We start from the raw sequence: 25,660 nt of genomic DNA on the forward strand, positions 1-25,660 counted from the left end.
ATCATAAGAAAGAGAAAATACATTCACAGTACCATATTGTGTTTCTTGAAAAAAAATCTGCATGTAAGTTGACCCGCACAGTTCAAACCCATTGTTGTTCAAGGAGTCAACTATAATTTCCTTTTATATTACAAATAGAGAAACTAAGACTCAGAGAACAAAGTGACATGTCAAAGGTCACACTATTAGTTAAAATTGCAAATCTAGTAGTCAAGTTCATGGAATTGGTCTCCAAACACAATGTTTCTTTTTTTTTTTTTATTCACTCATTCCATCATTCATTATTAAACACGGGCAATGAACTAGACAATTAATGGGCTGGGTTAGGAGGTAAGCAGTAAATCCCATAGGTGCAGCCTAGAGTCTCTTGGATACCTAGGAATCGAACACAGAACTTCACAAATAAACATATAATTAGAAGTTGTGATCCTGTACTTATAGTGCAGATCAGTGGTTAAGAGGATACAATTTGAAGCCTGACTTCTAGGATTCCAATCTGGACTCCACCACTTCTTAGATGTGTGACTTTGGGAAAATCCATTAACTTATATGATTCAGTTTCCTTGTCTGTAAAATGATAATAATAGGGCATTGCACCAATTCTAAGACACACAGCTTTCCACACTTTCATACCCTTGAAATGAGGACTTGTGTGTTATTAGTATCCTAATGGTAATTGTTGGCAGCATTTTTTTTTCTTAGTAGAATGAAAAATACTGGCACATATATCTAACTGCATCTTGCTGCAGTTAAAATATGATTTTGTCTATTTCCTAGGGCTGTTAATGGGATTAAATGAGATAATATATGTGAAGTCCATAGAAGAGAGCCTGACACATAGTTTGTATTGTACAATGGGCATTGTTATTATTATTTGCTATAAAGAAAAAAGATAAAGGGTACTAATGCTGGGTAAAAGGAATAACTGAGTCTAGAAAGTCAGCAAAAACCTCCTTGAGGATGAGACATTTAAGCTGAAACAAGAAAGATAAGGAGGAGGAAAGAAAGGGAAGAATAAGACTCGTAAGGAGTGAGGGTGGGTGGAGAGCAGACGGTTGAGTACAGAGGTAACAGCACCTGCAAAGACCCTGTATTTGCTGGAAATGACTCATCACTAACCAGCATGGAACATTTCACAACATGGCTTTGTATCCTAAGAACACTCCCAACCCCAACCTGTAAATTTACCATCATCTTCCTTTTCCACACTTTTGTTTATTGATAGTTCACTGCTCATAGGTACTACAGATATATTTTATTTTTTAAAAAAAAATTTTTTTAACGTTTATTTATTTTTGGGACAGAGAGAGACAGAGCATGAACGGGGGAGGGGCAGAGAGAGAGGGAGACACAGAATCGGAAACAGGCTCCAGGCTCCGAGCCATCAGCCCGGAGCCTGACGCGGGGCTCGAACTCACCGACCGCGAGATCGTGACCTGGCTGAAGTCGGACGCTTAACCGACTGCGCCACCCAGGCGTCCCCAGATATATTTTAAAGTTTATGAATTATTTTGAAAATAGCAGGACAGATACCATTTATAGAGCCACCAATATATTTTTGTAATATACTTGCTGAATAAAATTAAATATAGTTTCTAATTTAAATGCCAGTAAGTTATATTTTTGATGATGAATCTCACCTTAAAATCTGAGAGCTCCCCTTCTTTTTGGCACATTCATCAAAGAGGTAAGAATCAGAGATACCTCCATTTATCTTCCTATTAGCAACTTCATCGGAAGACACTTCAGATCTCTCACACCCTCTTTCTTTCAGGTTCAGAAGCAAAGGTTACCTTGGACCTTCAGAGGGGCTGGCAAGCTCCCAATAAGAAAACATTTTCAGTCTCTTTTGCAGCCCATTCTAACCTTCTTGTCTTTCCAAATTTTTGAACAGTCAGTCCTGTTGCTTTCTGTTGTGGGCTTTCTGAAATTTTATGACCTCATCTTTGACACAGATTGTCCTTTTTCAAAAGACCTCCATCCTCTTCCACAACATTTTACAACACCTCTAGACCAAATATAGCAAGACTCCCAAGTAAGAGATATAAAATGGTTTCCCTACAACCCATAAATGCTGTCACAGTTCCGTCCCTCAGTTCTGCATTTCTCCCTTGTCCCCAGTCCAACTGGGTCCTTTTATTTTTTTCAGTCAGCTTATTCCATAAATTCTTTGTCCAGCAGATTCATGCCTACCTCTGAGAATTCTCTGCAAATACCTATCAAAGAGAGAATGCCAGAATGCCTCTCTTTTCTCAATACTAAGCAAACTTCTCAAACACTGACTCCTCAAATAGTAGCTTCTTACTCAGTCTGGGTCCAAATCCCAGCTGTGATATTTAATAAATATATGACCTTGAGAATTTCATTCAACTATTTTAAGACATAGCTTCTTGTATGGCAAATGGAAGCATCAATAACTACACTGAAGTATTGTTATGAAGCCCAAGGTAGTAATAGAAAGCTGCAGCAATTATTCTTGGTTCACAATAAATGCACAATAAATTTCAGATGCCATTACTATTGCCCCAGTATTCATGCACTCCTTGATATCATACCCAAACTTGACCATGCCTCTCTTCACTGTAAGCTAGCTCTGGCCATTATCTAACACCTCCGTGTATTATATATAGATATGAACCTGTATCAAATGGATCACTTTGTTAAGATAAATAGAATTTTGTGGTTAACATTCATTTCATGGTCTTTAAACAGAAAAAGACCTTGGTTTGTTGTTGTTTGAATGGTTTTTGTTGGAAATGTTTTTTTTTTTTTAAGTTTGATTTAATTATCTCGCATGTCTTAATGAAGCATGGAGTTCATTCATTGACAATCAGCTTAGATGAGTTTTGTTTAATACAGGTTTCGGTATAGTTCTGGACCAAGGCATGGTGACATAGACAGCATTCTGAATTCTGAGGATAAGGGTGACTCACTTCATGGAAGACTGATTTACTCTAGTTGAGGCCCACTAGAGTAACAACATAGTTGGACACACTAATCCTCAATGGATAAAGGATAGAGCTTACTTTATCTGAGTTCTAAAAAGACTAGTGGTACCCACCTCAAAGGAGAGGTGACTTTCAGAAGAGATCTGTACCAGGTAAAATTCTTTAGCAAAAACACTTAGCCCAAATTCACTGTCAGCACCCAGAGAGCTATCCATGGTCCTGACCAACAGAACCATACACCCAACCCACTGAAAAAGCCCTGACATTTCATCAAATGAAACTTGCTTCTCATTCATTCACTCATTCATTCATTCATTCATTCATTCATTCATTCATTCACAAAAAGATGTATTAATGTGGTAACAGTTTCAGTGAGCTATAGCAATAAACAAAATGAACACTGGACAAGTTTTAACAGAACTATATACTCATAAAACAAATCTCTCCTCTCTGGCCTGACAGGAAGTGGGCTCTCTATAGAAAAATCTCAGCTTATTTAATTGTGCATCTCACTGTGCACAATCTTACTTAAATGCTACACATCTGGTACCTAGAAACCCCCATGCTACAATCTCCTTCAAGGCAGGGACATTCTCCATTTCTGTGAATTCTTAAATTTACAACTTCATAAAGTCCTTGTGTCCCATTAAACTTGAACAATACAGGGCTTAATAACAAGATTAACCTATAAACATTAGAAATATTTAATACCATATAAGACAAATATAGGACATAACTACACTCATTGTATTCTCATTTCATATCTTATTGCAAATGAAAAGTGGCTGCTGAAGACACGGAAATAAACTGAACGTGACAGCGAACATGACTGAAGTTCTTATCAATTGGAAAAGAAAATTCAATCTTCTTTAAATGCCATTTACAAATTGTTTCAATCATACTCACGCTCTAAGTTATTAGTGCTCAAAAGGTCATAGAAACATGAATTTTGAACTGAGAAATATCTTAGGAATTATTCAGGGTTGTAATTCGTATCTTGCCACTAATTTACTTAGCGACACTGGGCAACTTGCTTAGCCTCAGTGGCCTTCAGTCTCATAATTAGATCAGACTAGATGATCACTAGGGATCTTTCTTGCATTAAAAGTTGTTTCCACTAATTTCTTTGTTGAAGAGAATGAATATGAAGTTCACAGCATATGCCATACTCAAGGGTGGATGACAAATCTGTGGCCAAGCTGACTCTAGGACTGAGAGCATTGGACTTACTTCATTGCACCAGTTTAGAAGTTGCCCAAGGACTAAATGAAAGTCCATTGATAGGAAAGTCCAGGTTATGGTAAGTTTCTCTGTTAGGTGGTCAGCTCCTAGAGGTCAGGGACAACATCTTATTTAGTTCTGAAAAAATTTAACACAGTGCACAGTGCTGGATTAGAGGTGTCTGATGAAATATTTATTAAGTTAATTGACATATAAATTGAATTAATTACATAAAGGCACTAGGGACTGCATAACTGATTATAAAATTAATAAAAGATGCTATGTTTTGAGTGCCCACCATACATTATATACTGTGCAGGGTGTATTGGAAATGTGATTTTTCATCTCATTCTCATAGTGCCCTGCCAAATAGGTCTTACTCCCATTTTTACATATTTTAAAAAATAAGTCTTAGATATATTAAATGGCTTTCCCAAAGCCCTACTTCAGTAAGCACAGAAGCAAAGATTTGAACCTGGTCTGACTCAAAAGGATATTCCAATTCTACTCTGGTTAACTAAATGCCTGAATGAATAAATAAAGAGATGAATGAATTAGTGACTAAAGGCATTAGTGTTCTGCTGTTACTTGCTTCTGGTTTGAAGCCATACTGTCAAATATTTTGTATGGAATTTAGCATGATACCACACATGTGCAGAACTTTAATAAAGCTGTTTCACAAAAGGATTTACCCGTAATGACATTCTGAAGAGTCAAAGCCTGATCATTTAAACTGCCTGGTTCTACACCATATGGGACTGTAGCAAGTAGTTCTTGAATGATCACTTCTATCTTCTGAAAGATGAAGTGTAATGGTAGCCTATTCTGGAAAGGATCATAACACCACCGTCTGGAAACATTTTCAGACCTTCTCTAAATCTTCACTGAAGCCCTTCTTTGCCTTGGTCCTATATTGGTGTGTTCTCATCCCCTTCACTGTTAAAAGGTACATGTTAAATGATTGGCTTTCCAAAGAAAATAAGCCATGATTTGTGACATTAACCAATTTTGTTGGTATAAATACCTTCATCATAGCCAATTTTCAAGCTATCTACATGACATAACTGAACAAAGAGCCGGGAAGAGATGATAACAATCAACTCTCATGAGTCTCATGAGCTGTTACAAAAGCCAACACAAGCACACCATGTATCCAATCCCATAATCAGCTCTGTGGGTGGTACTGATTATTGAAATCTCTAGAAGAACACACTTGAACTGGGCTATGGCACACAGCCAGGAAAACTTGGCCAGGTTCATTCACACATCATGGCATATATCTATCTATCTATGTATAGATATCTATATAGATATATAGATCTAGATAGATAGATATCTATCTAGATCTATATATATATGTAAATATATGTATATATCTATACATATACATATAGATATATAGATATCTAGATAGATATCTATACATAGATAGATATAGATATAACTATATATAGTTATATATATGTAATTATGTATGTAACTATATATGTATATATAATTATATATGTATATATATATGTAATTATATGTATATATATGTGTGTGTGTGTGTGTGTGTGTATACATCTTCAGCAGTATTATATCCCCACTTTTCTCCTTCTTCTTGGTCAGTTTGGAAGAATGATCCTTCTTATTGACTAATTCACTAAAGCTTTAAGGCATGATGAGCAATGATTGGACTCTATGACTTTGTTTGGCTCTACTCAAGGAAGGAGAAGCTTACTGAAGGAAGGCAAAGCCACTTTTGACAGATTTAAGGCCTGAATATGTACAGGAGTTAGGGGTTTAGTTTTGCCATGACTTCCCTCATAGTCTAATTCCTGATAGAAAGCAAAGGAGGGGAGGCCTACCTATTGCCATGAACAATTAGATGGTTCCCCAAAACAATTGGACAGATGTGGAAAGTCGTTTCCCCTTTTCTCATAAAGTCTTACTAATACCTTTAGTGGTTCTCAGAATCTTCAGGTCCTTATCTTTCTCTGAGTTCTCTTCATCTTACCTTTCCAACTTCATCACCTGCGTCTCTCCTAGTTCTCCTCCTCCACTTACTATGCAGTATATTCTCCGGATGCCAGCTCAGATATACTGCTTTCTCATTCCTGGAATAATTTTAAACTTTCTTCCTCTTGATTTCAATCATTAAAATCCCTCTGTTAAGGGACCCTTCCTATTCATACTCCCTACTGATTCTACAAGGTTCAGATAAAAGGTCATGCACTCCATGATGTATCTCCTGAAATCCCCATCTAAAATACATTTTTCCCTTTTCTCCAGTCATGAACTACTTTGTTAATGCCTGTTCTTGATTTATCCCACATTGTGTCTTTTATAATAGCTATATATGGGCATATTATTTTTATCCCTGTGAAAATGTGAAATCCATGAAGGCAGGAACATTGTCCAATTTGTCTGTGATTTCCCATAGCACTTAACACATGAGACTTATGAGTTGTGGAATTAAGAAAATCTTGCTTGAATTGAATCTAACAAATTGCAATAAATTTTTCAAAATGGGTGTGAGTCAAGCCCCATGAAAATATATTCAGGGATCTTATGTTCCCATTTCCACTCCTCACCGGTAGATAGTCCCATCTGTTTATGCCTTGAATGACTTGTAAGAGTAAGGTTCTTTGCTGGACATGGTGGTGAGAAGGATACAGGAGTAAATGAGATACAATCCCTGGCTTTAAGGAGCTTACATTTTAACAGGGCAGGCGTTTCCAAACAATAACTCAAGTTTTAATCAGATATTTAGTCAACAGAGAACTCTGATGATACTGTAGAAGTCATCCATTCTACCAGGAGGAAAGAAGAGGTCATCAGTGAATAGGATTTTACAAGGTCGATGATTAAAGAATGCAAGACACTTCAGGTAGAAGGAGGGGCCTGAACTCTAGTTAGAAGGTACAACTTGGCATGGCATGTTTGGGAGGACTATAGAGAAGATGAACAGGGTGTAGGCTGCAAGGAGAGTGTTCTTGGGGATGTGGCTGAATGGGAGGATGAGGCCAAAGCCTTCCAGCTTGTCTGGGTATGAGATGGTTCCTGGTGACCCAATTTCTCTAGAGCTGGAAGATATTTAATCTGAGCTCATAGGTAAGTGGATATGGAGGAAGAGACTAAAAACTGGTGTATAAAATTGTTTCACAGAGCATATAAATGTCCTTCTTTCCTTCATCTTTTCATGATTTTCTTTGTGTGCCAATTATATGTCAGCATTAGGCCAGGCTTGAAGGATACAGAGATAACCAAGACACATGCTTTGAATCCCCCCTTCCTCAGCCCCTAACAAAGCTTACAGTCTGGGGATAGACCCAGACAAGGAAAGAACAATGGCTGTGCACAGGGATGAGAACTATGACACAGGGAACTATGAGAGCAGAAAGGAGGACTCCTTAATCTGGTGAGGGGTTTGGACTGAATGGAATGGAAATAAAATAATAATAATAATAATAATAATAATAATAATAATAATAAAAACAACCCCTGGTCTCCCAGTAAAAGAGGGAGAAAGATATTTCCAGAAGGAGGGAATACTCCATCAAAGGAATGTAGGCATGAGAGGGTATGGTGCCTTCAGGGAATTGCAGGGATCAGTATATCTAAAGCCCAGGGCAGGTGGCACACAGGCAGAAAATAAAGTGCCAGATGTGAGCATGGCTTTGTCAGATAAATAAATTAACACATATGGCAACTAGGACTTATATTGTTTGTGTAGAAAATGAAAGGACTATTTGGGAGGGAAAGTGTTTAGAGCCTTGGTGCACCAAAGAGAGTCCTTGGCCAGAAGCATCAGAAGTAGTTGGTAGCTTTTTAGAAATGTAGGATCTTAAAGTCACAGTAGACCTACAGAGGCTCAAGAAGCAATGGTTAAGAGCTCAGTCCCCAGAGTTTGAATCCTGGCTCTCTATCTGCTGGCTGTGTGACTTTGATCCTCTCACCTTTCTTCTCTGGCATCAATACTGTCAGTGATAAAGTTGAGAAGGTCAACACAGTGGATTCTTGTAGCATTTTCAGCTCTACAGTATATGTGTGTGTATGTGTGTGTGCAATTCCAGGGGATACTGGTGGGAGAACTGATCATTTCTAAAGCTGCCTAGCATGTGCTTACTCCCTGGATGACCCACTGTTTGGAATTATGCCCTCAAGCTTACAGCTAACAGAAAAGATAATCAGAAACCATGACCTTGCACCTGAAGGCAGATCCGATGGGAAGCCAGAAGGTCAGACCCTCAGGCACTGTGCTAGTTGTGGCTTCATAGAGGGAGGCAAGGGAGGAGATACCTTCTGTTCTCTTCTACCAATAGTCTTGCCTGCTTTTTAAGGAAAGAAGAGGAAAAAGAAGAAGAAAAAGAAAAAAGAAACAGAAACAAGAAACAGAAACATACAAAGAAAAAAAAAAGAATGTACAGGACCAGATCCAGAGGCACATCATTTCACAAGGGCGTTCCTGGCTGTTGGATGAGGATAATTGAGTGTGTGTATGTGTGTACGTGTGTACGTGTGTGTGTGTGTGTGTGTGTGTGTGTATGGTGGGAGTAAAGGGGTACTGCTTAGGGTGATTGTGCCTTAAAGCCTAAATGTTTTAATTAAGAGAAAGAAGATTCAGCTGTCTGGTCAAATGATACACTAAAGCTGCATTGCATTTTCCAAATAGCTTCCCCAACAGGCCTATGTAAAAGCTACAAAAATGTGTCTAAACAGACTTCCAACTAAAGGATAAGAGGGGATCGTGGTTAGAAAGCCAAATCCTTGCCCAACCCTGCAGAAACTCAAGGGTTAGCCTGGAGAAGCCCTCTCTTCACTCCTGAACTGTTGCCCCATGGAGCAGTGGGAGAGAACCGAGATAGAGCACACCTTTGACCTGGGCCACTGAGAGCCCTCAGCTCTGCACAGAGGTGGCCGCATGGGCATTGTGTAATGGACTTTCCAAGCAAGATGGCCAGGCTCTTGTTAATGAAGAAGAAATGAAGTTCCAGAAAGACTACACCAATGTAAGTCATAGGGAAGAGCAAAGGACTGGGAGCTAGAACAGCTTCATGTCTAACTTGCTTTGGGACCTTGCCAACTCTTTTCTCTCCAACTTCTACTTCCCAGTTTGTGGACATTAATAACCACCACTTATTGAACAACAAGTAGGAATAAGATATTATCTATGTACTAATCATTTACTATAAAGAAGACACTGTCTCCTAGGTTTAAATATCATGGGTATGCTATTGACTCATACATTTCTATCTCCAGCTAAAACTTCTTTGAATTTGACTTCTGGACATCAATGCCTGTCTTCTATCTCTACTTGATGTTTACTAGTCATCTTGAACTTACATCCAAAACAGTACCCTTAATCCTCCTCACCTCAATCCTGACCCTCCCACAGCATCCTCTGACTCAATGAAAGAGAAGTCCATTCATCCCACTGTTCGGACTGAACCCTTTGGAATCATCTTTGACCCCTCTCTGCTTCTCACCTTTCAGACCCAATTACAAGGACTGTCAAATCTACCCTCTAAATAGGTCCAGAATTTGACCATCTTTCCCCCTTACCCCTGTGGGCCAAGCCACTGCTAACGCTTACCTATATTAGAATAATAATGCCCTTGAATGCCAAGTCAATTTGCCACACACCAGCCAGAGTACTTCTGTTAAAATCCAGGCCACATCATGTCACTCCTTTGGCTCAGAATCCTCCAGTGACATCTCACCTCACTCAGAGTAAAATCCAAAGTCCTTGTCATCCTCTGTAAGTCCCTGAAGCCGCCCCGCCCAACCTTCTGCTTTTCAAATTTTCCTTCTACTCCTCTCCTCTCTCAACTCCATCTAACCACACGATTCTTCCTATTGAACCAATGGCAACATCCCTGAACTCCTGCTGCAGCGTGCTGGACCTTGTCGTTGCCTCTACCTAGAATACCGGTCCCCCAGATAGTCGCATGGCTTCCATCATCTTAGCTTCAGGGTGCCCACTCAAATGTCGTCTTCTCAGAGAAGCCTTCCCTGACCACTGCATATAATAACAGCTCCACCCCCACTCCCAGCTTAGCATCCCATATGCTGTGTGCTCCCCCCCCAGCATGCATCATCACCTGACAGAGCACATATATTTTCCTGTTTGTCTGTTGTAGCACTGTCCAACAGAACTTTCTGCAGGGGTGGTAATGTTCTACATCTGAGTTGTCCAAGAGGTAGCCATTAGTCACACATAGCTTGAAATATGGCTAATGTGACTGGGGAAATGAATGCTTACTTTATTTAATTCCACTTAATTTAAATAGCGACATGCGGCTAGTGGCTACCTTGTTAGTGCAGATTTAATGTATCCTTGGAATATAAACTTAATTAGGGCAGAGATTACACCTGTTTTGTTCACTGCTATATCTTCAATGCCTAGGAAGATGTCTGCCCTGTGGAATGAGTGAGTAAATGAATTTACCAGGGGCTTTCCATGTATTATCTCATTTAATCCTAACAACAGCCTTGTGGGTTAGATGCTGTTTTCATTCTCTGGTACTCAGAGAGAGGAAGTATCTTTCTAAAGAACACCCAGCTAGTGTGTACCCTATGATCAATATCTCCCCACTTAAGAACATGGGGATCTATCTAATGTACAACCTAGTGAACAGTTAAAGTGGTTTTATATACTTGAAAGTTGCTACACAAAAGTTATCACCGCAAAAAGAATGGTATATGAAGTGACGGGGGTGTTAGTGAGTCTGAAGGTGGTAATCATTTCACAGTATATATGTGCATTATTGAATCATGGGATTGTTCACCTTAAACTTATACAATGTTATATGTCAATTTCATTTCAGTAAAGCTGGAAAAAATGACAAAGAACATCCAGCTAGTAAGGGGTAGATAGGATCTGAGCTCAGGGATGCTAGATGATGTTCAGACACCTTGCTTTGAAATTGGACCAGATGTTGTCTGTGGTCCTTTCTCCTTCTGGGATTCTATGGTTTTATGGAACTTTCTCCTTCGCCAGGTGATGGCAGCGTATAGTTTAATGGCCAATGGAACTGATGGGCCTTCGTGTAAAATCCCTTGTCAATGGCCCAAGAGCCATGATTCTTCAGGTAGAAGGGGTGTAGACCATCTTTTGGCCTATATTCTCCCTCCCTCTATCCCCAGCCTAACCCATGGCTCACCAGTGTCTGGGTCGCAGAGCTGCTCACAGGCATCTGTCGTCCTCTGTCCGCAGAGGTCTCTCACCCATGGGGAGGTGGCGTTGATCTGGTAATACAGGGACAGCTTGGCCGGGTTTAACCAGTCTGAGACATCCAGGTAGCTCCCTTCACTCACCACAAAGCTGCTCCCTGCAGGTGAACAGAGAGAAAGACAGCTACTTTCTCCCTGCTTTTAGAATACAGACATAGATGCGTCCTGCTGTTGATGCTGCAGGCCGAGAACACAGACAGGTACATACAAGCCATCTCCCCACCCCAGGATCCTGTTCTTACTTGACCACCGGCATTTACAGAGCATTTATAGCATGCTTGTCACAATATGAGCAGCCAGTAGAGACACACAAATCAGACACAGAGACAGTTCAGCCTAGTGGTTAGGAGTTGGGCCCTGAGAACTCATAGAGACTTAGGTACAAATCAAGAATCTACCCTTACCTGCCATTGACTTTGGGAAAGGCACTCAATGCCTCTGGGCCTTGGTTACATCATCTGTAAATAGGAATATTAATGGAACCCACCTCATTGTTAGAAAAATGGAATAAATTAATGTAGACAAAATGCTATGCTTAGCCAGGGCCTGACTTGTCCTAGTAAAGAATCCTTAAACATTAAAATTTAAAAGCAAAAAAAAAAAAGTGTTAACGTCCCTGTCACTCAGGCACCTCCCCCCCCCCCCCCCACCGAAAAGGGGTCATTAATGCCCACAGGGGCCAGGTGTGTGATATTAATGGGAGAGACTAGCAGAGTAGCTTCTTGGCCTCCTGGCCTAGATTTTGTTTTTTATTCTATTAGGATGAGAAAGAGAGAGGGAATAGAGAGAGTACAGAATAGAAAACCCAGATATAAACCCACAATTAGAGAGGGAGGTGGGGGGAAAAAGAGAAATTCAAAGAAATCAGTAGCACGTCTAAGAAAAAAAGCCACACTTGTGCAATGGAAAATGCCTTAATGTTGGGGAACAATGGAGTTTGGGGTGAACTGACAGTCCGGGTTCTATCAGACTGGAGTAGCTGCAGGCCCGCTCCAGCCAACTCTTGCCAAAATGGGTCTATGAGCCAGTAGTCCAAGAATGTCAGGTTTTCTTCAGGCAGAGTCCAAAAATTCAGATTTTAATTGTAATCAAGCAATTTGGCAATAATGACTTAAGTTTGTTCTTAAAAAACTTGTGTAGGTCCGACAAAAGACTCTAGCTTTGCAATCTATGCTCTAAAATATTCCTTTTAACGTATATAGGTGCACACAAATACATATACCTCTACACAGGCATACATACATACCTGAATGCATACATACACATACACACATATACATAAATAAACACACACACACACACACACACACACACACACACACACACACACATATTCCTTGGGAGCAGGGAACAGAAGCCTGTTCAGGGTGGCTGCATATTGAGTATATGTGATGAGTGTATACGTATAAAAATAGAGCAAAGGTGTCTCACATCATTAGACAACAAGAAGGAATAAAAGGCATTCAAATTGGCAAGGAGGAAGTAAGAGTTTTACTATTTACAGATGACATGATACTATATACAGAAAATCCTAAAAATATTCCACCAAAAAACTACGGGAACTCATAAATGAATTCAGTGAAGTCACAGGATACAAAATCAATATACTGAAATCTGTTCCATTCCTATACACTGATAACGAAGCAGCAGAAAGTGAAATTAAGAAAGCAATCCCATTTATAATTGCACCCCAACCAATAAAAGATCTGCAAATAAACTTAATCAAAGAGGGGAAAGACCCATATCCTGAAAACTCTAAAACATTAATGAAAGAAATTCAAGATGATACAAAGAAATGGAAAGAAAGTCCATGTTCATGTGTTGGAAGAACAAATATTGTTAAAGTGTCTATTATTCTACAGATTTAATGTAATCCCAATCAAAATACCAACAGCATTTTTCGCAGAACTGGAAGAATAACCCTAAAATCTGTATGGAAGCACAAAAGACCCATGCCACAGCAATGGTGAAAAAGACAAACAAAACTGGAGTCATCACAACGCCAGACTTCAACTTATATTACAAAGCTTTAGTAATCAAAACCATATGGTACCGGCATGAAAACAGACATATGGACCAACAGCACAGAACTGAAAACCCAGATATAAACCCGCAATTATACGGTCAATTAATCTTTGACAAAGGGGGAAAGAATATACAATGGGAAAAAGGCAGCTTCTTTAACAAATGATATTGGAAAAACTGGACAGCTACATGCAGAAGCATGAAACTGGCCCACTTTTTTACACGATACACAAAAATAAACTAAAAATGGATTGAAGACCAAAATATGAGACCTGAAACCATAAAAATCTTAGAAGAGAGCACAGATAGTAATTTCTCTGGCATCAGCTGTAGCAATGTTTTTCTAGATATGTCTCCTGAGGCAAAAGAAATAAAAGCAAAAATAAACTATCAGGACTACATCAAAATAAACAGCTTCTGCACAACAAAGGAAAAAATCAACGAAACTAAAAGGCAACCTACTGAATGGGAAAACATATTGGCAAATGACATATCCAATAAAGGGTCAGTATCCAAAATATATAAAGAACTTATATAACTCAACACCAAGAAATGAATAATCTAATTTAAAAATGGGCAGAAGACATGAACAGACATTTTTCCAAAGAAGACATACAAATAGGCAACAGACACATGAAAAGATGCTCAATATCCCTCATCATCAGGAAAATGCAAATCAAAACTATGGTGAGTTTTCACCTTACACCAGTCAGAATGGCTAAAATCAACACAAGAAACAACAAGTGTTAGAAAGGATATGGAGATACGGGAACCCTCTTACATTGTTGGAATGCAAACTGGTGCAGCCACTCTGGAAAACAGTATGGAGCAGTATGGAGTGTCCTCAAACAGTTAAAAATAAAATTACCTTATGATTCAGCAATCACACTACTGTGTATTTATCCAAAGAATACAAAAAACACTAATTCAAAGGGATATGTTCACCCTGATATTTATTGCAACGTTATTGGCAAGAGCCTAACTATGAAAGCAGCCCAAGTGTCCATCCATAGATGAATGGATAACTAAGATGTGTTGGTAGGGTGACAAGGGTGGCTCAGTCGGTTAAGAATCCGACTCTTGATTTCAGCTCAAGTCACGATCTCATGCCCCATGAGTTTGAGCCCCGCCTCAGGTTTCATGCTGACAGTGTGGAGACTTCTTGAGATTCTCTCTCTCTCTCTCTCTCTCTCTCTCTCTCTCTCACTCTCTCTCTCTCTCTGCCCTGCCATGAGCTTGCTCTCTCTCTCTCTCTCTCTCTCTCTCTGTCCTGCCATGTGCTCTCTCTCTCTCTCTCTCTCTCTCTCAAAATAAATAAGAATGAACTTTTAAAAAGGTGGTATATAATATACGATGGAATATTACTCAGACATAAAAAAGAATGATATCTTGCCATTTGCAATGACATGGATGGAGGAGGAGAATATAACGCTAAGTGAAATAAGTCAGAGAGAGACAAATACCATATGACTTCACTCATATGTGGAATTTAAGAAACAAAACAAACCAACAAAGAAAAAGAGAGAGAGAGAAACAAGAAACTCTCACCTATCGAGAACAAACTGATGGTAATCAGAAGGGAAATGGTGGGTGACATAAGTGATGGAGATTAAGAGTACCCTTATCATGATGAGCACTTAGTCATGCATGGAAGTGCTGAATCACTCACTATATTGTACAACTGAAACTAACAGAACAGTGTATGTTAACTATACTGAAATTAAAATTAAAAAGAAACTTAATAAATGAAAAAAAAGAAAACATAGATAAAATTTCCATTAAAAAAAAATACAGCACAGGTCGAATTTCATAAGGGGAAAGAAAAACCAAAAAGTTCAAGTAGGACCAAGCTCCACCACGCTGGACTTGGAGAGCAGTTCTAGATTTATAACAGATCTACAGACCTCAGCAGCAGGAGATCTTAAATTGTTTCACCATTAACATGACTCAGCTTCTTTCCCTGCATTTGCTTCCCTCTACCTCACGATCAACCAACAAAAGCTTTCCACGTATGCAATTTAAGTTTTCCAAAGAGGGACCCAGTTACTGGGCATCATTTGGGTTTAGCGAGAACCTCTCTGCCAGGTCACAAAAGACCTTGCTGGCTGACTGCAATGATTGTGCTCCTCTCGGCCCTGGTGTCCAGCTGTGGTCCAATGGGCAATGGCCAGGGACGCAGGATCACATCAGACCATAGCTGAATGCCTCGAGGATCTAAGATTCCCTGAGGGCATGGCAGGCAACGTTATCCTCTCTAACTCACACAGAGGATATGATTTCTATCATCTTATAGAATGAGTTCTTCAGTAGAAGTACAGTGGACAATGTGGATTTGGGGTGATGATGAAAGAGGGATTCTATGAGAAAAGCATAAGGGATAGATAGCATCAGGCTCAGAGATAAGGAAATGACCACATTTGAAGTCGGCCTTAGAATCCTTGGCAGCTAAAGGAAAAAAAAAAAAAGGAAAAGAAAGAAAAAAGTCTGCTGGATTCCATATTTCAAATTTCTGGCAAGGAAAGATATGCAAATCTATCTGCAAAGCCATATTTTCCCCTCTGGAACTAAGCCCGAGCAGAAACATGTCACATGGGTCCCTGTGCAAGGCACCGAACATCAGTATCAACCACAGATTTTTCTTTTAAAAAGCACAGTCATGCTGTTTAAATGGGTAATTCTTGTATTTATTCTCACTAAAGACTGAGGGATGGATATTGAATTGTGTCCCAGGGCTGAGTTTGGCTAATCCCACTACTTCAGGGAAACTACACGGTGCAGCCATACAGAGAATAGAGTCAGCAATCCGTGGATTCAGATCTTCACTCTGCTACTTACAAACTGTAAACCTGGGCAAATCCTCCATCACCTCACATGAAAAATGTGGTTCCTAATTTCTCCTTTATAGGGTTGATATAAAGACTAAATGAGACAATGCATGTATCTTAGGTCTGGTTTACCAGAAATGAGGCTCAAAGGCAAAGACTGACATGCAGGAGGTTTACTGCGTGCTGCTTGTAAGGAAATGACCAAATGGCATTGAGAGTGAGCAGAGGGAGAAGTCAAATAGTGATGCCGTTGCAGCAAAGACCCCAGGGCTGATCCCAGCGGGACGTTCTGGGGCTGGGATGGTCCTTCACAGTTGTCCCGAATCAAGACAATGTATCAGGCCTTTGTACCCTCACTTTAACCAGTCATAGGCTGCGGGCTATCTTTGGGGGAGGGGCACAGACTTGGATGAAGTGGTCCTTTTCCATGAAGGACATTTCTCCAAGAAAGGCTCAGAGCAAGTGGTCAGCCACCAACATTCCTGGAAGCTGGGGGAATAGTGCCTATGTTCTAACGACAGATTTGGTCATGGCATTAGTACATCCACTACAATATGTGATGTCCCTAGCACATTGTGAAATCTCAACTAACAAGAGTGATTTTAGTTTTTATTTGAATTTCTTATAAACCTGGACACTCCAAATCCAATACTGGTTTATCAGATCTCTCTTAAATATGGGAAAATAAGAGTCTCTTTGAAAGACAATGACTCAAAAGCAGGTTATCTTCAACTTCTTTAAAAAGGTACTCTACCAAAGTATTGTTGTTGTTGTTTTAATGTTTATTTATTTTTGAGAGACAGAGAGAGAGCATGAGTGGGGGGCGGGGGACAGAGAGAGAGGGAGACACAGAATCTTAAGCAGGCTCCAGGCTCCGAGCTGTCAGCACAGAGCCCGATGTGGGGCTCGAACCCACGAACGGTGAGATCATGACCTGGGCTGAAGTTGAGGCTTAATCGACTGAGCCACCCAGATGCCCCTATACTGTTGGTTTAATGGCAGAAGGAAGTTACTATCCTTTGAATGAGTGTGTTACACATCCTGTTCACTTAATTCTTACAACAGACCTATGGGGGTACGTATTCCCCCCATTTGACACAAGGACAGCACAAGTTCAGAGAGAAACTAGGTTACCTGAAATTATAAGTAATAAGTGGCCCAAGTAGAAAGTGACTCTAGGTATTTCAGCATCCAAAGCTGGGACATACCCATTATTCCAGGCTGGCATGAGAGCTGGGGCTTTGATTCAGTATTAGGCAGAGTTTCCCTCTTCCATGATTTCATTTCTCCTCTGATAGTCTATGCATCCCTCTGTAGAGTGTATCCTAGAGTGCTGGAAGTCTTTTGCCTTTTCTGATTGACAGTGATTTCGTACAGGGAAGAGGTCATGACTCATTAGTCCTTATCAATGCAGCCCTCAGCAGAATGCCTGGCATATATTAGGAGTTTGGAGAATGTCTGTTGAATGAATTAATGAAATCACAGTCCCATGCTTGACTGGAAGGAATTTCAACTAACTTCAGCATGGGATTGTGAAGCAGGAATGCCTCCACATGGATCCCAAAGGGTTTTTGTTTGTTTTTTGTTTTTATCCTGTGAGAGCCAGAATACAAGATGAGCCCTTCAGTGTCTCCCTCGCCCCAAATCAATCAAGGTTCTTGAGTTCTCATTTGCCCCATGGACTTGTGATGTAGATGATTAAAGTAGAGATGCTGGAGGGGTTCAGTGTGAAGGAGGAAGGACATGTGGCAGGGAGATGTCACATCAGATAGTGAAAGGAAGTAACTGCACAAAATGTAATTTCAAGACTTAATCCATGTGTTCATTTAACCAACATTTATTAAGCCCCTCCTTGCATAAGAAATGGATACCAAGAAAGATAAATGGACGGAATCTGTCAAGAAAATTTCAGATTAGCAAGGGAGATCAAATGTGTGCACAGATGGATATAATACCTCCTAGAGTGTTGGGAGAACTGCATGACAAGGATGGGCATCTTTGAGGATAAGTGGAAGGAAAAAAGGGTGTTGTAGAGGAATCATTGAAGAGTTGGCCTTTAAGCTAGATTTCGAAGGATACCAAGAACAAACTTGGCAAAAGTTGAGGTGGCATCTGCCCCTCAAGGCTCACCTTCAGATCTGCCTTATGCTCCTTAAGAGGAGATTAAGATCTCTCTCATACATACAAGGCATTCTACTCAACTGGAAGCTATATATATCTTATTATAGGTTTACTCATTCATCCATATATTTATTCATTTAACAAATAAATCACCTACCATGTGCTGGGCCCTGTCTCATCCCCTGGATGAGTAAAATATGGCATCTGTCTACAGAGAGCTTATAGTCCAGGAAGGGAGTTCAGAAATAGCAAATCTAAGGCAAAGCAGGATTTTTAAAAAAAATTTCCTCTTCCTTATTTTCCCACCTAGATTGTACATTTCTTGAAAGTAGAGACTATGCCTTATCTAACTCTGCAATCACCACAGTGCTTAGGGTATAATGGAGGTTCAGAAGATGTTGGGGAGTGTGTGTGAGAGAGACTAAGAGGAGAGAGGGAGAGAGGGAGAGAGGGAGAGAGAGAGAGAGAGAGAGAGAGAGAGAGAGAGAGAGAGAATGCATGCAAACATGCACAGTGAGGCCAAAGAGTGGCAAGCAGCTCTCTCTGGGTAAGTTCTAGCATTACTTTGAGAATAGATATATAGAAAAGGAATAGGAATGCACTTTTCTGTGTGTCTCACACATCTCTAGTTTTCCAATGGACCCTGTTTTATTTTCTTGGCTTTGGACCAAAAGTACCCCCATTTTTCTGGGCGCTCTGAGAATCCTCTTTGTGCTCAAATCAATCTCCCCAGAGCAGTGACTCTGGAATGAATCTTTGCCAAAATCTCATCTTCAAAATGTCATGTTTCCTTATTTTTAAATATATATATATATATTTTTTTCTCCCACTGGCTTGTGGGAATATACATCATCTAATTAGCCAAATGGATTTTCAGTTCAGCCCAATCGTTTCCTTATCTAGCATCTGAAGCTCAGCGTTGCTCAGGGGACTGAACGGGCACGGAGGTCCTCATTAACTCTGATCTTCAATTACATTGATTATAAGCCTGCTTCTGTAATTGTGCAGCATAGATCAGAGGTGAGCTGGGGAGCTCAGGCCACTCGGTAGTGTTCTATGAAAAGCCAGAGGCATATCGGCCCCTAAAGAAACAGAAAGCTACAGATGAGAACTAAAAATACCACGGAAGGAGGTATCACCAGACAAAATTGCCTGGCGAGCCGGACGGCAGCTGCAAATCCCTTTCATTATACCTTGAATCATGAGACAGACCTCTGAGAACCATGGATAGAAAATTTCAAAAGAAGGCTCTGGTCACAGTGGTGAATGAGAAGCAGGGAAAGGAAAGGTTGTATGGTGGAAAGGTGGTCTTCACAAATGAAGCTCAGGGAATTTTCTGGCCAAAAGTACATGGCTCTTTTTTTCCCCCCTTCTCCTTCTTTGGGTACAAAATAATTAAAGGTTTCTTTCCTAATGTTACAGCATGTATTCATTCCCATGATGATCTCATCTGTCAGGGTCTCAGACCTGGGAGAAAACGTCTTTGGGGAGCATAGGATGAGAAAACAAAAACAAAAAACAAGATGAAGTGAGCCACCCACCTTCAGCTCAACAGACCCATGAAGAGTGCACCCACACCCACCTCTCTCCCCTGTCCAGAGAGCCCCAAGTTAGGCTTGAATGCATTCCACCACTTGTCATTGACTGAAAGCCATTTCAGGAGTGAGTGACCAAACTCTGCAAACAGGGGGTTAGATGCATCAGCCACGTTTCTCTGTGCTGTCGCCCCTTGGTCTTCTTCCAGCTCTCTTCCCTTCTGTTGCATTCTTCCCCCTCGCCTGGCATCAACGTCAACCTATTCCTCTGTACGTTCTATGTGTCATGGGCTGATCTACGGCGTCCCCAAATTTCACATGTTGAAAGTCCTAATGCCCCGTACCTCTGAGTATCCTTGTATTGGGGGCTGGGGTCTTTAAAGAGGTAATTAAGGTTAAATGAGGTCATTAGGTTGGGGCCCTAATCCAGTAGGACTGATGTCTTTATAAGAAGAGGAGACGAGGCCACAAACACAGAAGGACGACCATGTGAAGACCCAGGGAAAAGCTGGCCATCTACAGGCCAAGGAGAGACATCCTCAGAAGAGGACCTTTTGGCCAACAACTTGATAGCAACTTCTGGCCTCAAGAACTATGGGGAAATAAATTTCTGTTGTTTAAGCCACGCAGTCTGTGGTACTGTGTTATAGCAGTCCTGGCAACTATTGTACTATCTCTGTCTCATATGACAACAACTACCTCTTTAAAAATTTTTTTCGATGTTTATTTAGTTTTGAGAGGGGGGAGTAGGGAGGGAAGGGGGAAGGGGCAGAGAGAGATGGAGACACAAAATTGGAGGCAGGCTCCAGGCTCTGAGCTGTCAGGACAGAGGCTGACACGGGGCTCAAACTCACGGACCGCAAGATTATGACCTGAGCGGAAGTCAGACACTCAATCGACTGAGCCACCCAGACGCCCCTCACAACAACTGCCTCTTAACACTTGCATTTGCCCCATTTATTAACCTTTATTTTTGTCACAGATTCCTCTGTATCACTTTCCAGAATAAAGTTCTCAAATGCATAAAATATAATGCATAGCATTACAAAGGAAACCAATAGTGGAAACACCCTAGTCTGAGCTACGCTAAGCTATTTCCATCCATTCCACAGATGCCCAGTCTGCTACCTGACCTGCTTCCAAACACTTGAACATCATTGGATGGACAAGGAGTGGCAGCCAGACTATAATGAATATTCAATCCCGCTGAAGTATGTGAATGAGATGCAAATGACAGAGAAGAAAACTAAGAAAACATGGAGAAGAAGTTCCACTGGCTATTTTAAAAAGGGCTGGCCTCTTTCTTTTTGTTCAAATACTAATTTTTTAAAAATCTCTGAAGAAGATAGAAACTTGGTTAAAATTAGAATTGTCTTAGAACAATCACACAATAGAGCATAATTTTATGAAGCTAAGTTACATATTTAATTTTAAAGAGGGTTAGAAAAATTTGAGTTCCTTTTTTCATTATCACCTGCTAAGGAACCTTTTTCAACACACTTTTCCTCAACCACTCCCAACTCATGAAGTTTTAACACCACAGATATACTCTGTATGTATGAATATGTACTATGCTTTTGATGTACATAAAAAAGAGTAAAAGGAGGTCCTCCTGCCCCCAGAATCAATTTTAATGTCTTTGGAGGTATTATTATCCTCATTGAGAATGGATGCTACAGTTACAGATAAACTTAGGGTTAAGAAAAGCAAGGGATAGGGGCACCTGGGTGGCTCAGTTGGTTGAGTGTCCAACTTTGGCTCAAGTCATGATCTCATGGTTTGTGGGTTCAAGCCCCTGCATCAGGCTCTGTGCTGACAGGCTCTGTCCTGGAGCCTGCTTTGGATTCTGTGTCTCCTTCTCTCTCTGCTCCTTCCCCACTCACTCTCTGTCTCTGTCTTTCAAAAATAAGTAAAATGTAAAAAAAAAAATTAAATAAAAAAAAGAAAGAAAAGGGATGTGTCCAAGATCTCACTGGGATTAGTGAAATATCTACAAGTAGCACAAGGGAGGTGAGGATCAGAGAAAGGAACAGACTTTCCCAGGGACACAGAGCTGGAAAGTGTTGGGAATGGGCCAGAGCCCAAGTGTGGTGACCCAAGTACTCAGAGTTTGTCCCAGTATTCCACACTGACAACCAAGAATAGATCCCATGATGGTGAGCTGTCTCAAGGCTAAAGCTCCCTTACTGGGAGTGTGAAATGGTAATAACTTTGAGAGGTCCATTCATGGAAGAACAGCAAAGAACTCATCACCAAACATCCCTTTAAAGGAACCATGGAGATGGACAGGCTACTGGTATTTTGAGTGTTCTATGTTCGAAAAAGAGTTATTTCCAAACAAAGCTGCATGAAAGCCTGGTTTTCTTTCCCCAAATGGAGTTTTGCTTGATTGTCTCCAGGCACTTGTGTTTCTGTTTTCTGTCTTTCTCACTTCAAATTGTCATCAAAGTCTGCCTAAAAGAGACTGCCACCAAATTCCACATGCCTTTATGTACCACTGGCCTTGCTTCAAAGTTGAGTTAGGGGTGTCTGAGTCTGGACAAAAGAGGTTTGAAGAGTTGAAATTTCAAAAAAAATTATTTTTCTCTCCATGGATATAACAATTTGGTACCAAGCTAGGCAGCAAGGTTTGAAAAGAACAAAGTCGTGAAAAATGCTTCCTGTTTTCCTTTAGGTTATTTATTTTTTTAAAGAACTGTGATTAAAGATTGAAGACAACCATTTGATTGAAGGCAACTGTTTGCTTTTAATTTAAGAATTTATTTTTTTCCTTCCTTTTTTTTTTTTTTTAAACTTTCTTGATGACTTCACTGGGGATATATGCATCAAGCCCAATCTCAATGTTGGAATTCTTTTTTATCTAAGATCAGTGCTTCTTGAATGAACATGGTGGACAGTTGCTCCCAAAACTCAAGGGTCCTCTGGCTCTGATTTGCTAACACACTAGCACCCTATTGTGCATAAGGGATACATTCCAAGGCCCCCTGTGGATGCCTGATACCACAGATGATACCGAACTCTGCATATACTATGTTTTTTCCTATACATACATATTTAAGATAAAATTTAATTTATATACTAGGCAGAGTAAGAGATTAACAATAACTAATAATAAAATAGAACAGTAATAATGTACTGTAATAAAATTTATCCCTCTCTAAATATCTCACCTTACTGTACTCACTCTTCTTGTGATGATGTGAGTGGATAAAATGCTCACGTGATGAGATGGTGTAAGGTAAATAAACACAGACATGTGACATGGCATTAGGCTACTACTGACCTTCTGATGTATCATCTGCTTTTGGACTGTGATTGACTGCACGTAACTTCAACCTCGGAAAGTGAAAGTACAGAAAAGGGGGCCCACTGTGTTCAAAAATTTCCTTCTTTATCAGCTGCTCAAGTAAGACAGGAGTTCAGATGGGAGGCAAGGGCTAGACTACAGGGTGAAACAGGTATGGTTTAAATCCTAGTCCAGCTACTGACCTGCTGGGTGGCCCTGGAACAGATCATTTGATCTTGGTTAAGTCTTCTCTGTTTCCTTATCTGCACAATGGAAATGCTTACTTCATACAGATTCTATGACCATTAACTAAAATGATAATTCTATGAATAATTGGACCCTATGTAGATGGTACCCTCTAGAGCTGTGCTCCATGGTGGTTATGCCCAGGACATAGACAATAGTTTCATTTTTATTTTATTTAGTTATTTTTCAATGTTTATTTTTGATGGAGAGAGAGAGAGAGAGAGAGAGAGAGAGAGAGAGAGAGAGAGAGAGAGAAAGCATAAGCAGGGAAGGGGCAGAAGAGAGACAGAATTTGAAGCAGGCTCCAGGCTCTGAGCTGTCAGCACAGATTCCGATGTGGGGCTCGAACCCACAAGCCATGAGACTATGACCTGAGCTGAAATCTGATGCTTAACCGACTGAGTCACCCAGGCACCCCAATAGTTTCATTTTTAAAACCAATGTGTACCTTTCTCCTGCCTGCCCAACCAAGGAGCCCATTTCCCTGTGCTGAGCCATGGCTTGTCCCAGTAGCACCTCCAATTTTCACAATATCCCAGCGTGAACTGGGTAAGAAAGGAAATGAGGGTTACAACTTTAAGATGTGTGGCAGGAGTGAAGTGTAGAGGGCTGAGAAGAATGCCCTGAACATATTAGTTTCAATAAAACCATCATGAAAATACTATGTGTGGTTGAGATAGGACTGGCTGATGGAATGAACAAATGAATGAACGGACCATGTGGCTTTGGTCCAGCCTAACTTTGTGGCTTACCTGCCCTGCTCCCCCTTCTTTGGCGATGTACCCCTTTCTATGGCACACCCTTCTTTCTGCCTCTCCCAAAGAGCCTGCACAAACGTCAGGGGCTGTTTGGCAAAGATGGCTCACAACTGCGAGCGCTAAGAATAACCATATTAGCAATTCCTCCCGGATCTGTTTCATTACTACACTGCGGGTTCGATGCCAACCGACCAAATTAGGCCCAAGCACCTGCCTGCTTTCGTGTCTCTCACTGTCAGTGTGTGTGCATGTGTCCCTCCCTCTCTAGGTCTCTGGCCTTCTATTCTCTTCACTTTTGTCTAGAAATAAATTCAGTGAGAAAAGCACAAGGTCTCAGACCTCAGAACTGGCAAACCTGGATTCAACAAGTGCCCTCACCACTTATTACTTGAATGACCTCAGGAAATGCTTTATATTTTTTTTCTCAGCTTCCTCATCAAAAAGGGAATGCATACCACTTACCCGGCAGCATTCACAGGAATATTAAATGCAACCGCGTGAATACCTGGCTTCTTGGATGTGCTTACCAAATGGGAGATTTTGCTGCTGTGGCTGTTGTTAATCTAATTGATCCCAGAAATAATTCTGGAGGGCAGGTGTTACTTTTAGCCCCATTTCAAAGACAAGAAGACTCCAGCCGAAGGAGGTTAAAGGTATATGTCCTCAGTTACACAGCAAGAAAGTTGATAATTCCAAACTAGAACTCATTACAGAGATCTGTCTCTAATACCAGGCTGCCTCCTTCCCATTCCTCTTCCTGTTATAAGTGTGTGTGTGCACACACACATGTATACATGCATGTGTGCATCCATGCATGTGTGTGAATGTGTGTTTATGTATTTGGCTTCTGTCAATATTCATCTCTGGTTATTTCTCTAAGTACTCAGCTTCCCATGGGGGTGGCTGAAACATAAATCAGACCATGTTGAGAGTGTGTGAGAAAGAAATGGCAGGAGAAGGTGACATAATATTGTAATTCAATACTTAATATCTCCGAAGACATGTAATACATCCTCATGGCATTTCCAGAAGATATTTTCTGGAAACTGGACAATAATTCACATTAATGCGAAGCCTAAATCTAATTGTTTTATGAGGCTACAAAGGACTACATAGGATAAAGCTTCCAAAAATGTTGAGGCTTTAACAGTCATGTTGATGGAACAGATTTCACTGTCTGGCGCAGATGAGAACAGCTGCCTAGATATATAATATTGGTACCTGGAGCACGATAACAAAGGAAATGTGCGGCTTAGCCACACCGTAATGTTCACTGCCATGAGCCCTCCGCCAGCCAAACCCTGCTATGAATTATGGGAACGATAAAGAGAGAAAGGATAAGATTTTGAGGGCTGAAGGAAGGTCTTGAGGCTTCAACAGGCCACAGGATGGCAGAGACCCACATTTCTGGTATATGACATGTGAAGGATGAGTTATTTCAATCCGTTCCCAGGGGGAGATGTGGGGCTTGAGGGAG

General features: G+C 40.6%; 1 protein-coding gene across 7 annotated transcripts in view; it reads right to left on the reverse strand.

Annotated features, from left to right (window-relative positions):
• The window catches only part of ASTN2 (astrotactin 2), an 882,958-nt gene that overhangs the window by 484,423 nt on the left and 372,875 nt on the right, over window positions 1-25,660 (reverse strand). For all 7 annotated transcript variants that reach the window (XM_023242644.2, XM_023242646.2, XM_011288658.4 and 4 more), the window contains one exon: window positions 11,318-11,485. In XM_023242644.2, the coding sequence (XP_023098412.2) occupies window positions 11,318-11,485 (168 nt within the window). The remainder of the gene's footprint in view (window positions 1-11,317; window positions 11,486-25,660) is intronic.

Source organism: Felis catus, chromosome D4, assembly GCF_018350175.1.
Source record: "Felis catus isolate Fca126 chromosome D4, F.catus_Fca126_mat1.0, whole genome shotgun sequence".
In the NCBI taxonomy this organism is placed as follows: Eukaryota; Metazoa; Chordata; class Mammalia; order Carnivora; family Felidae; genus Felis; species Felis catus.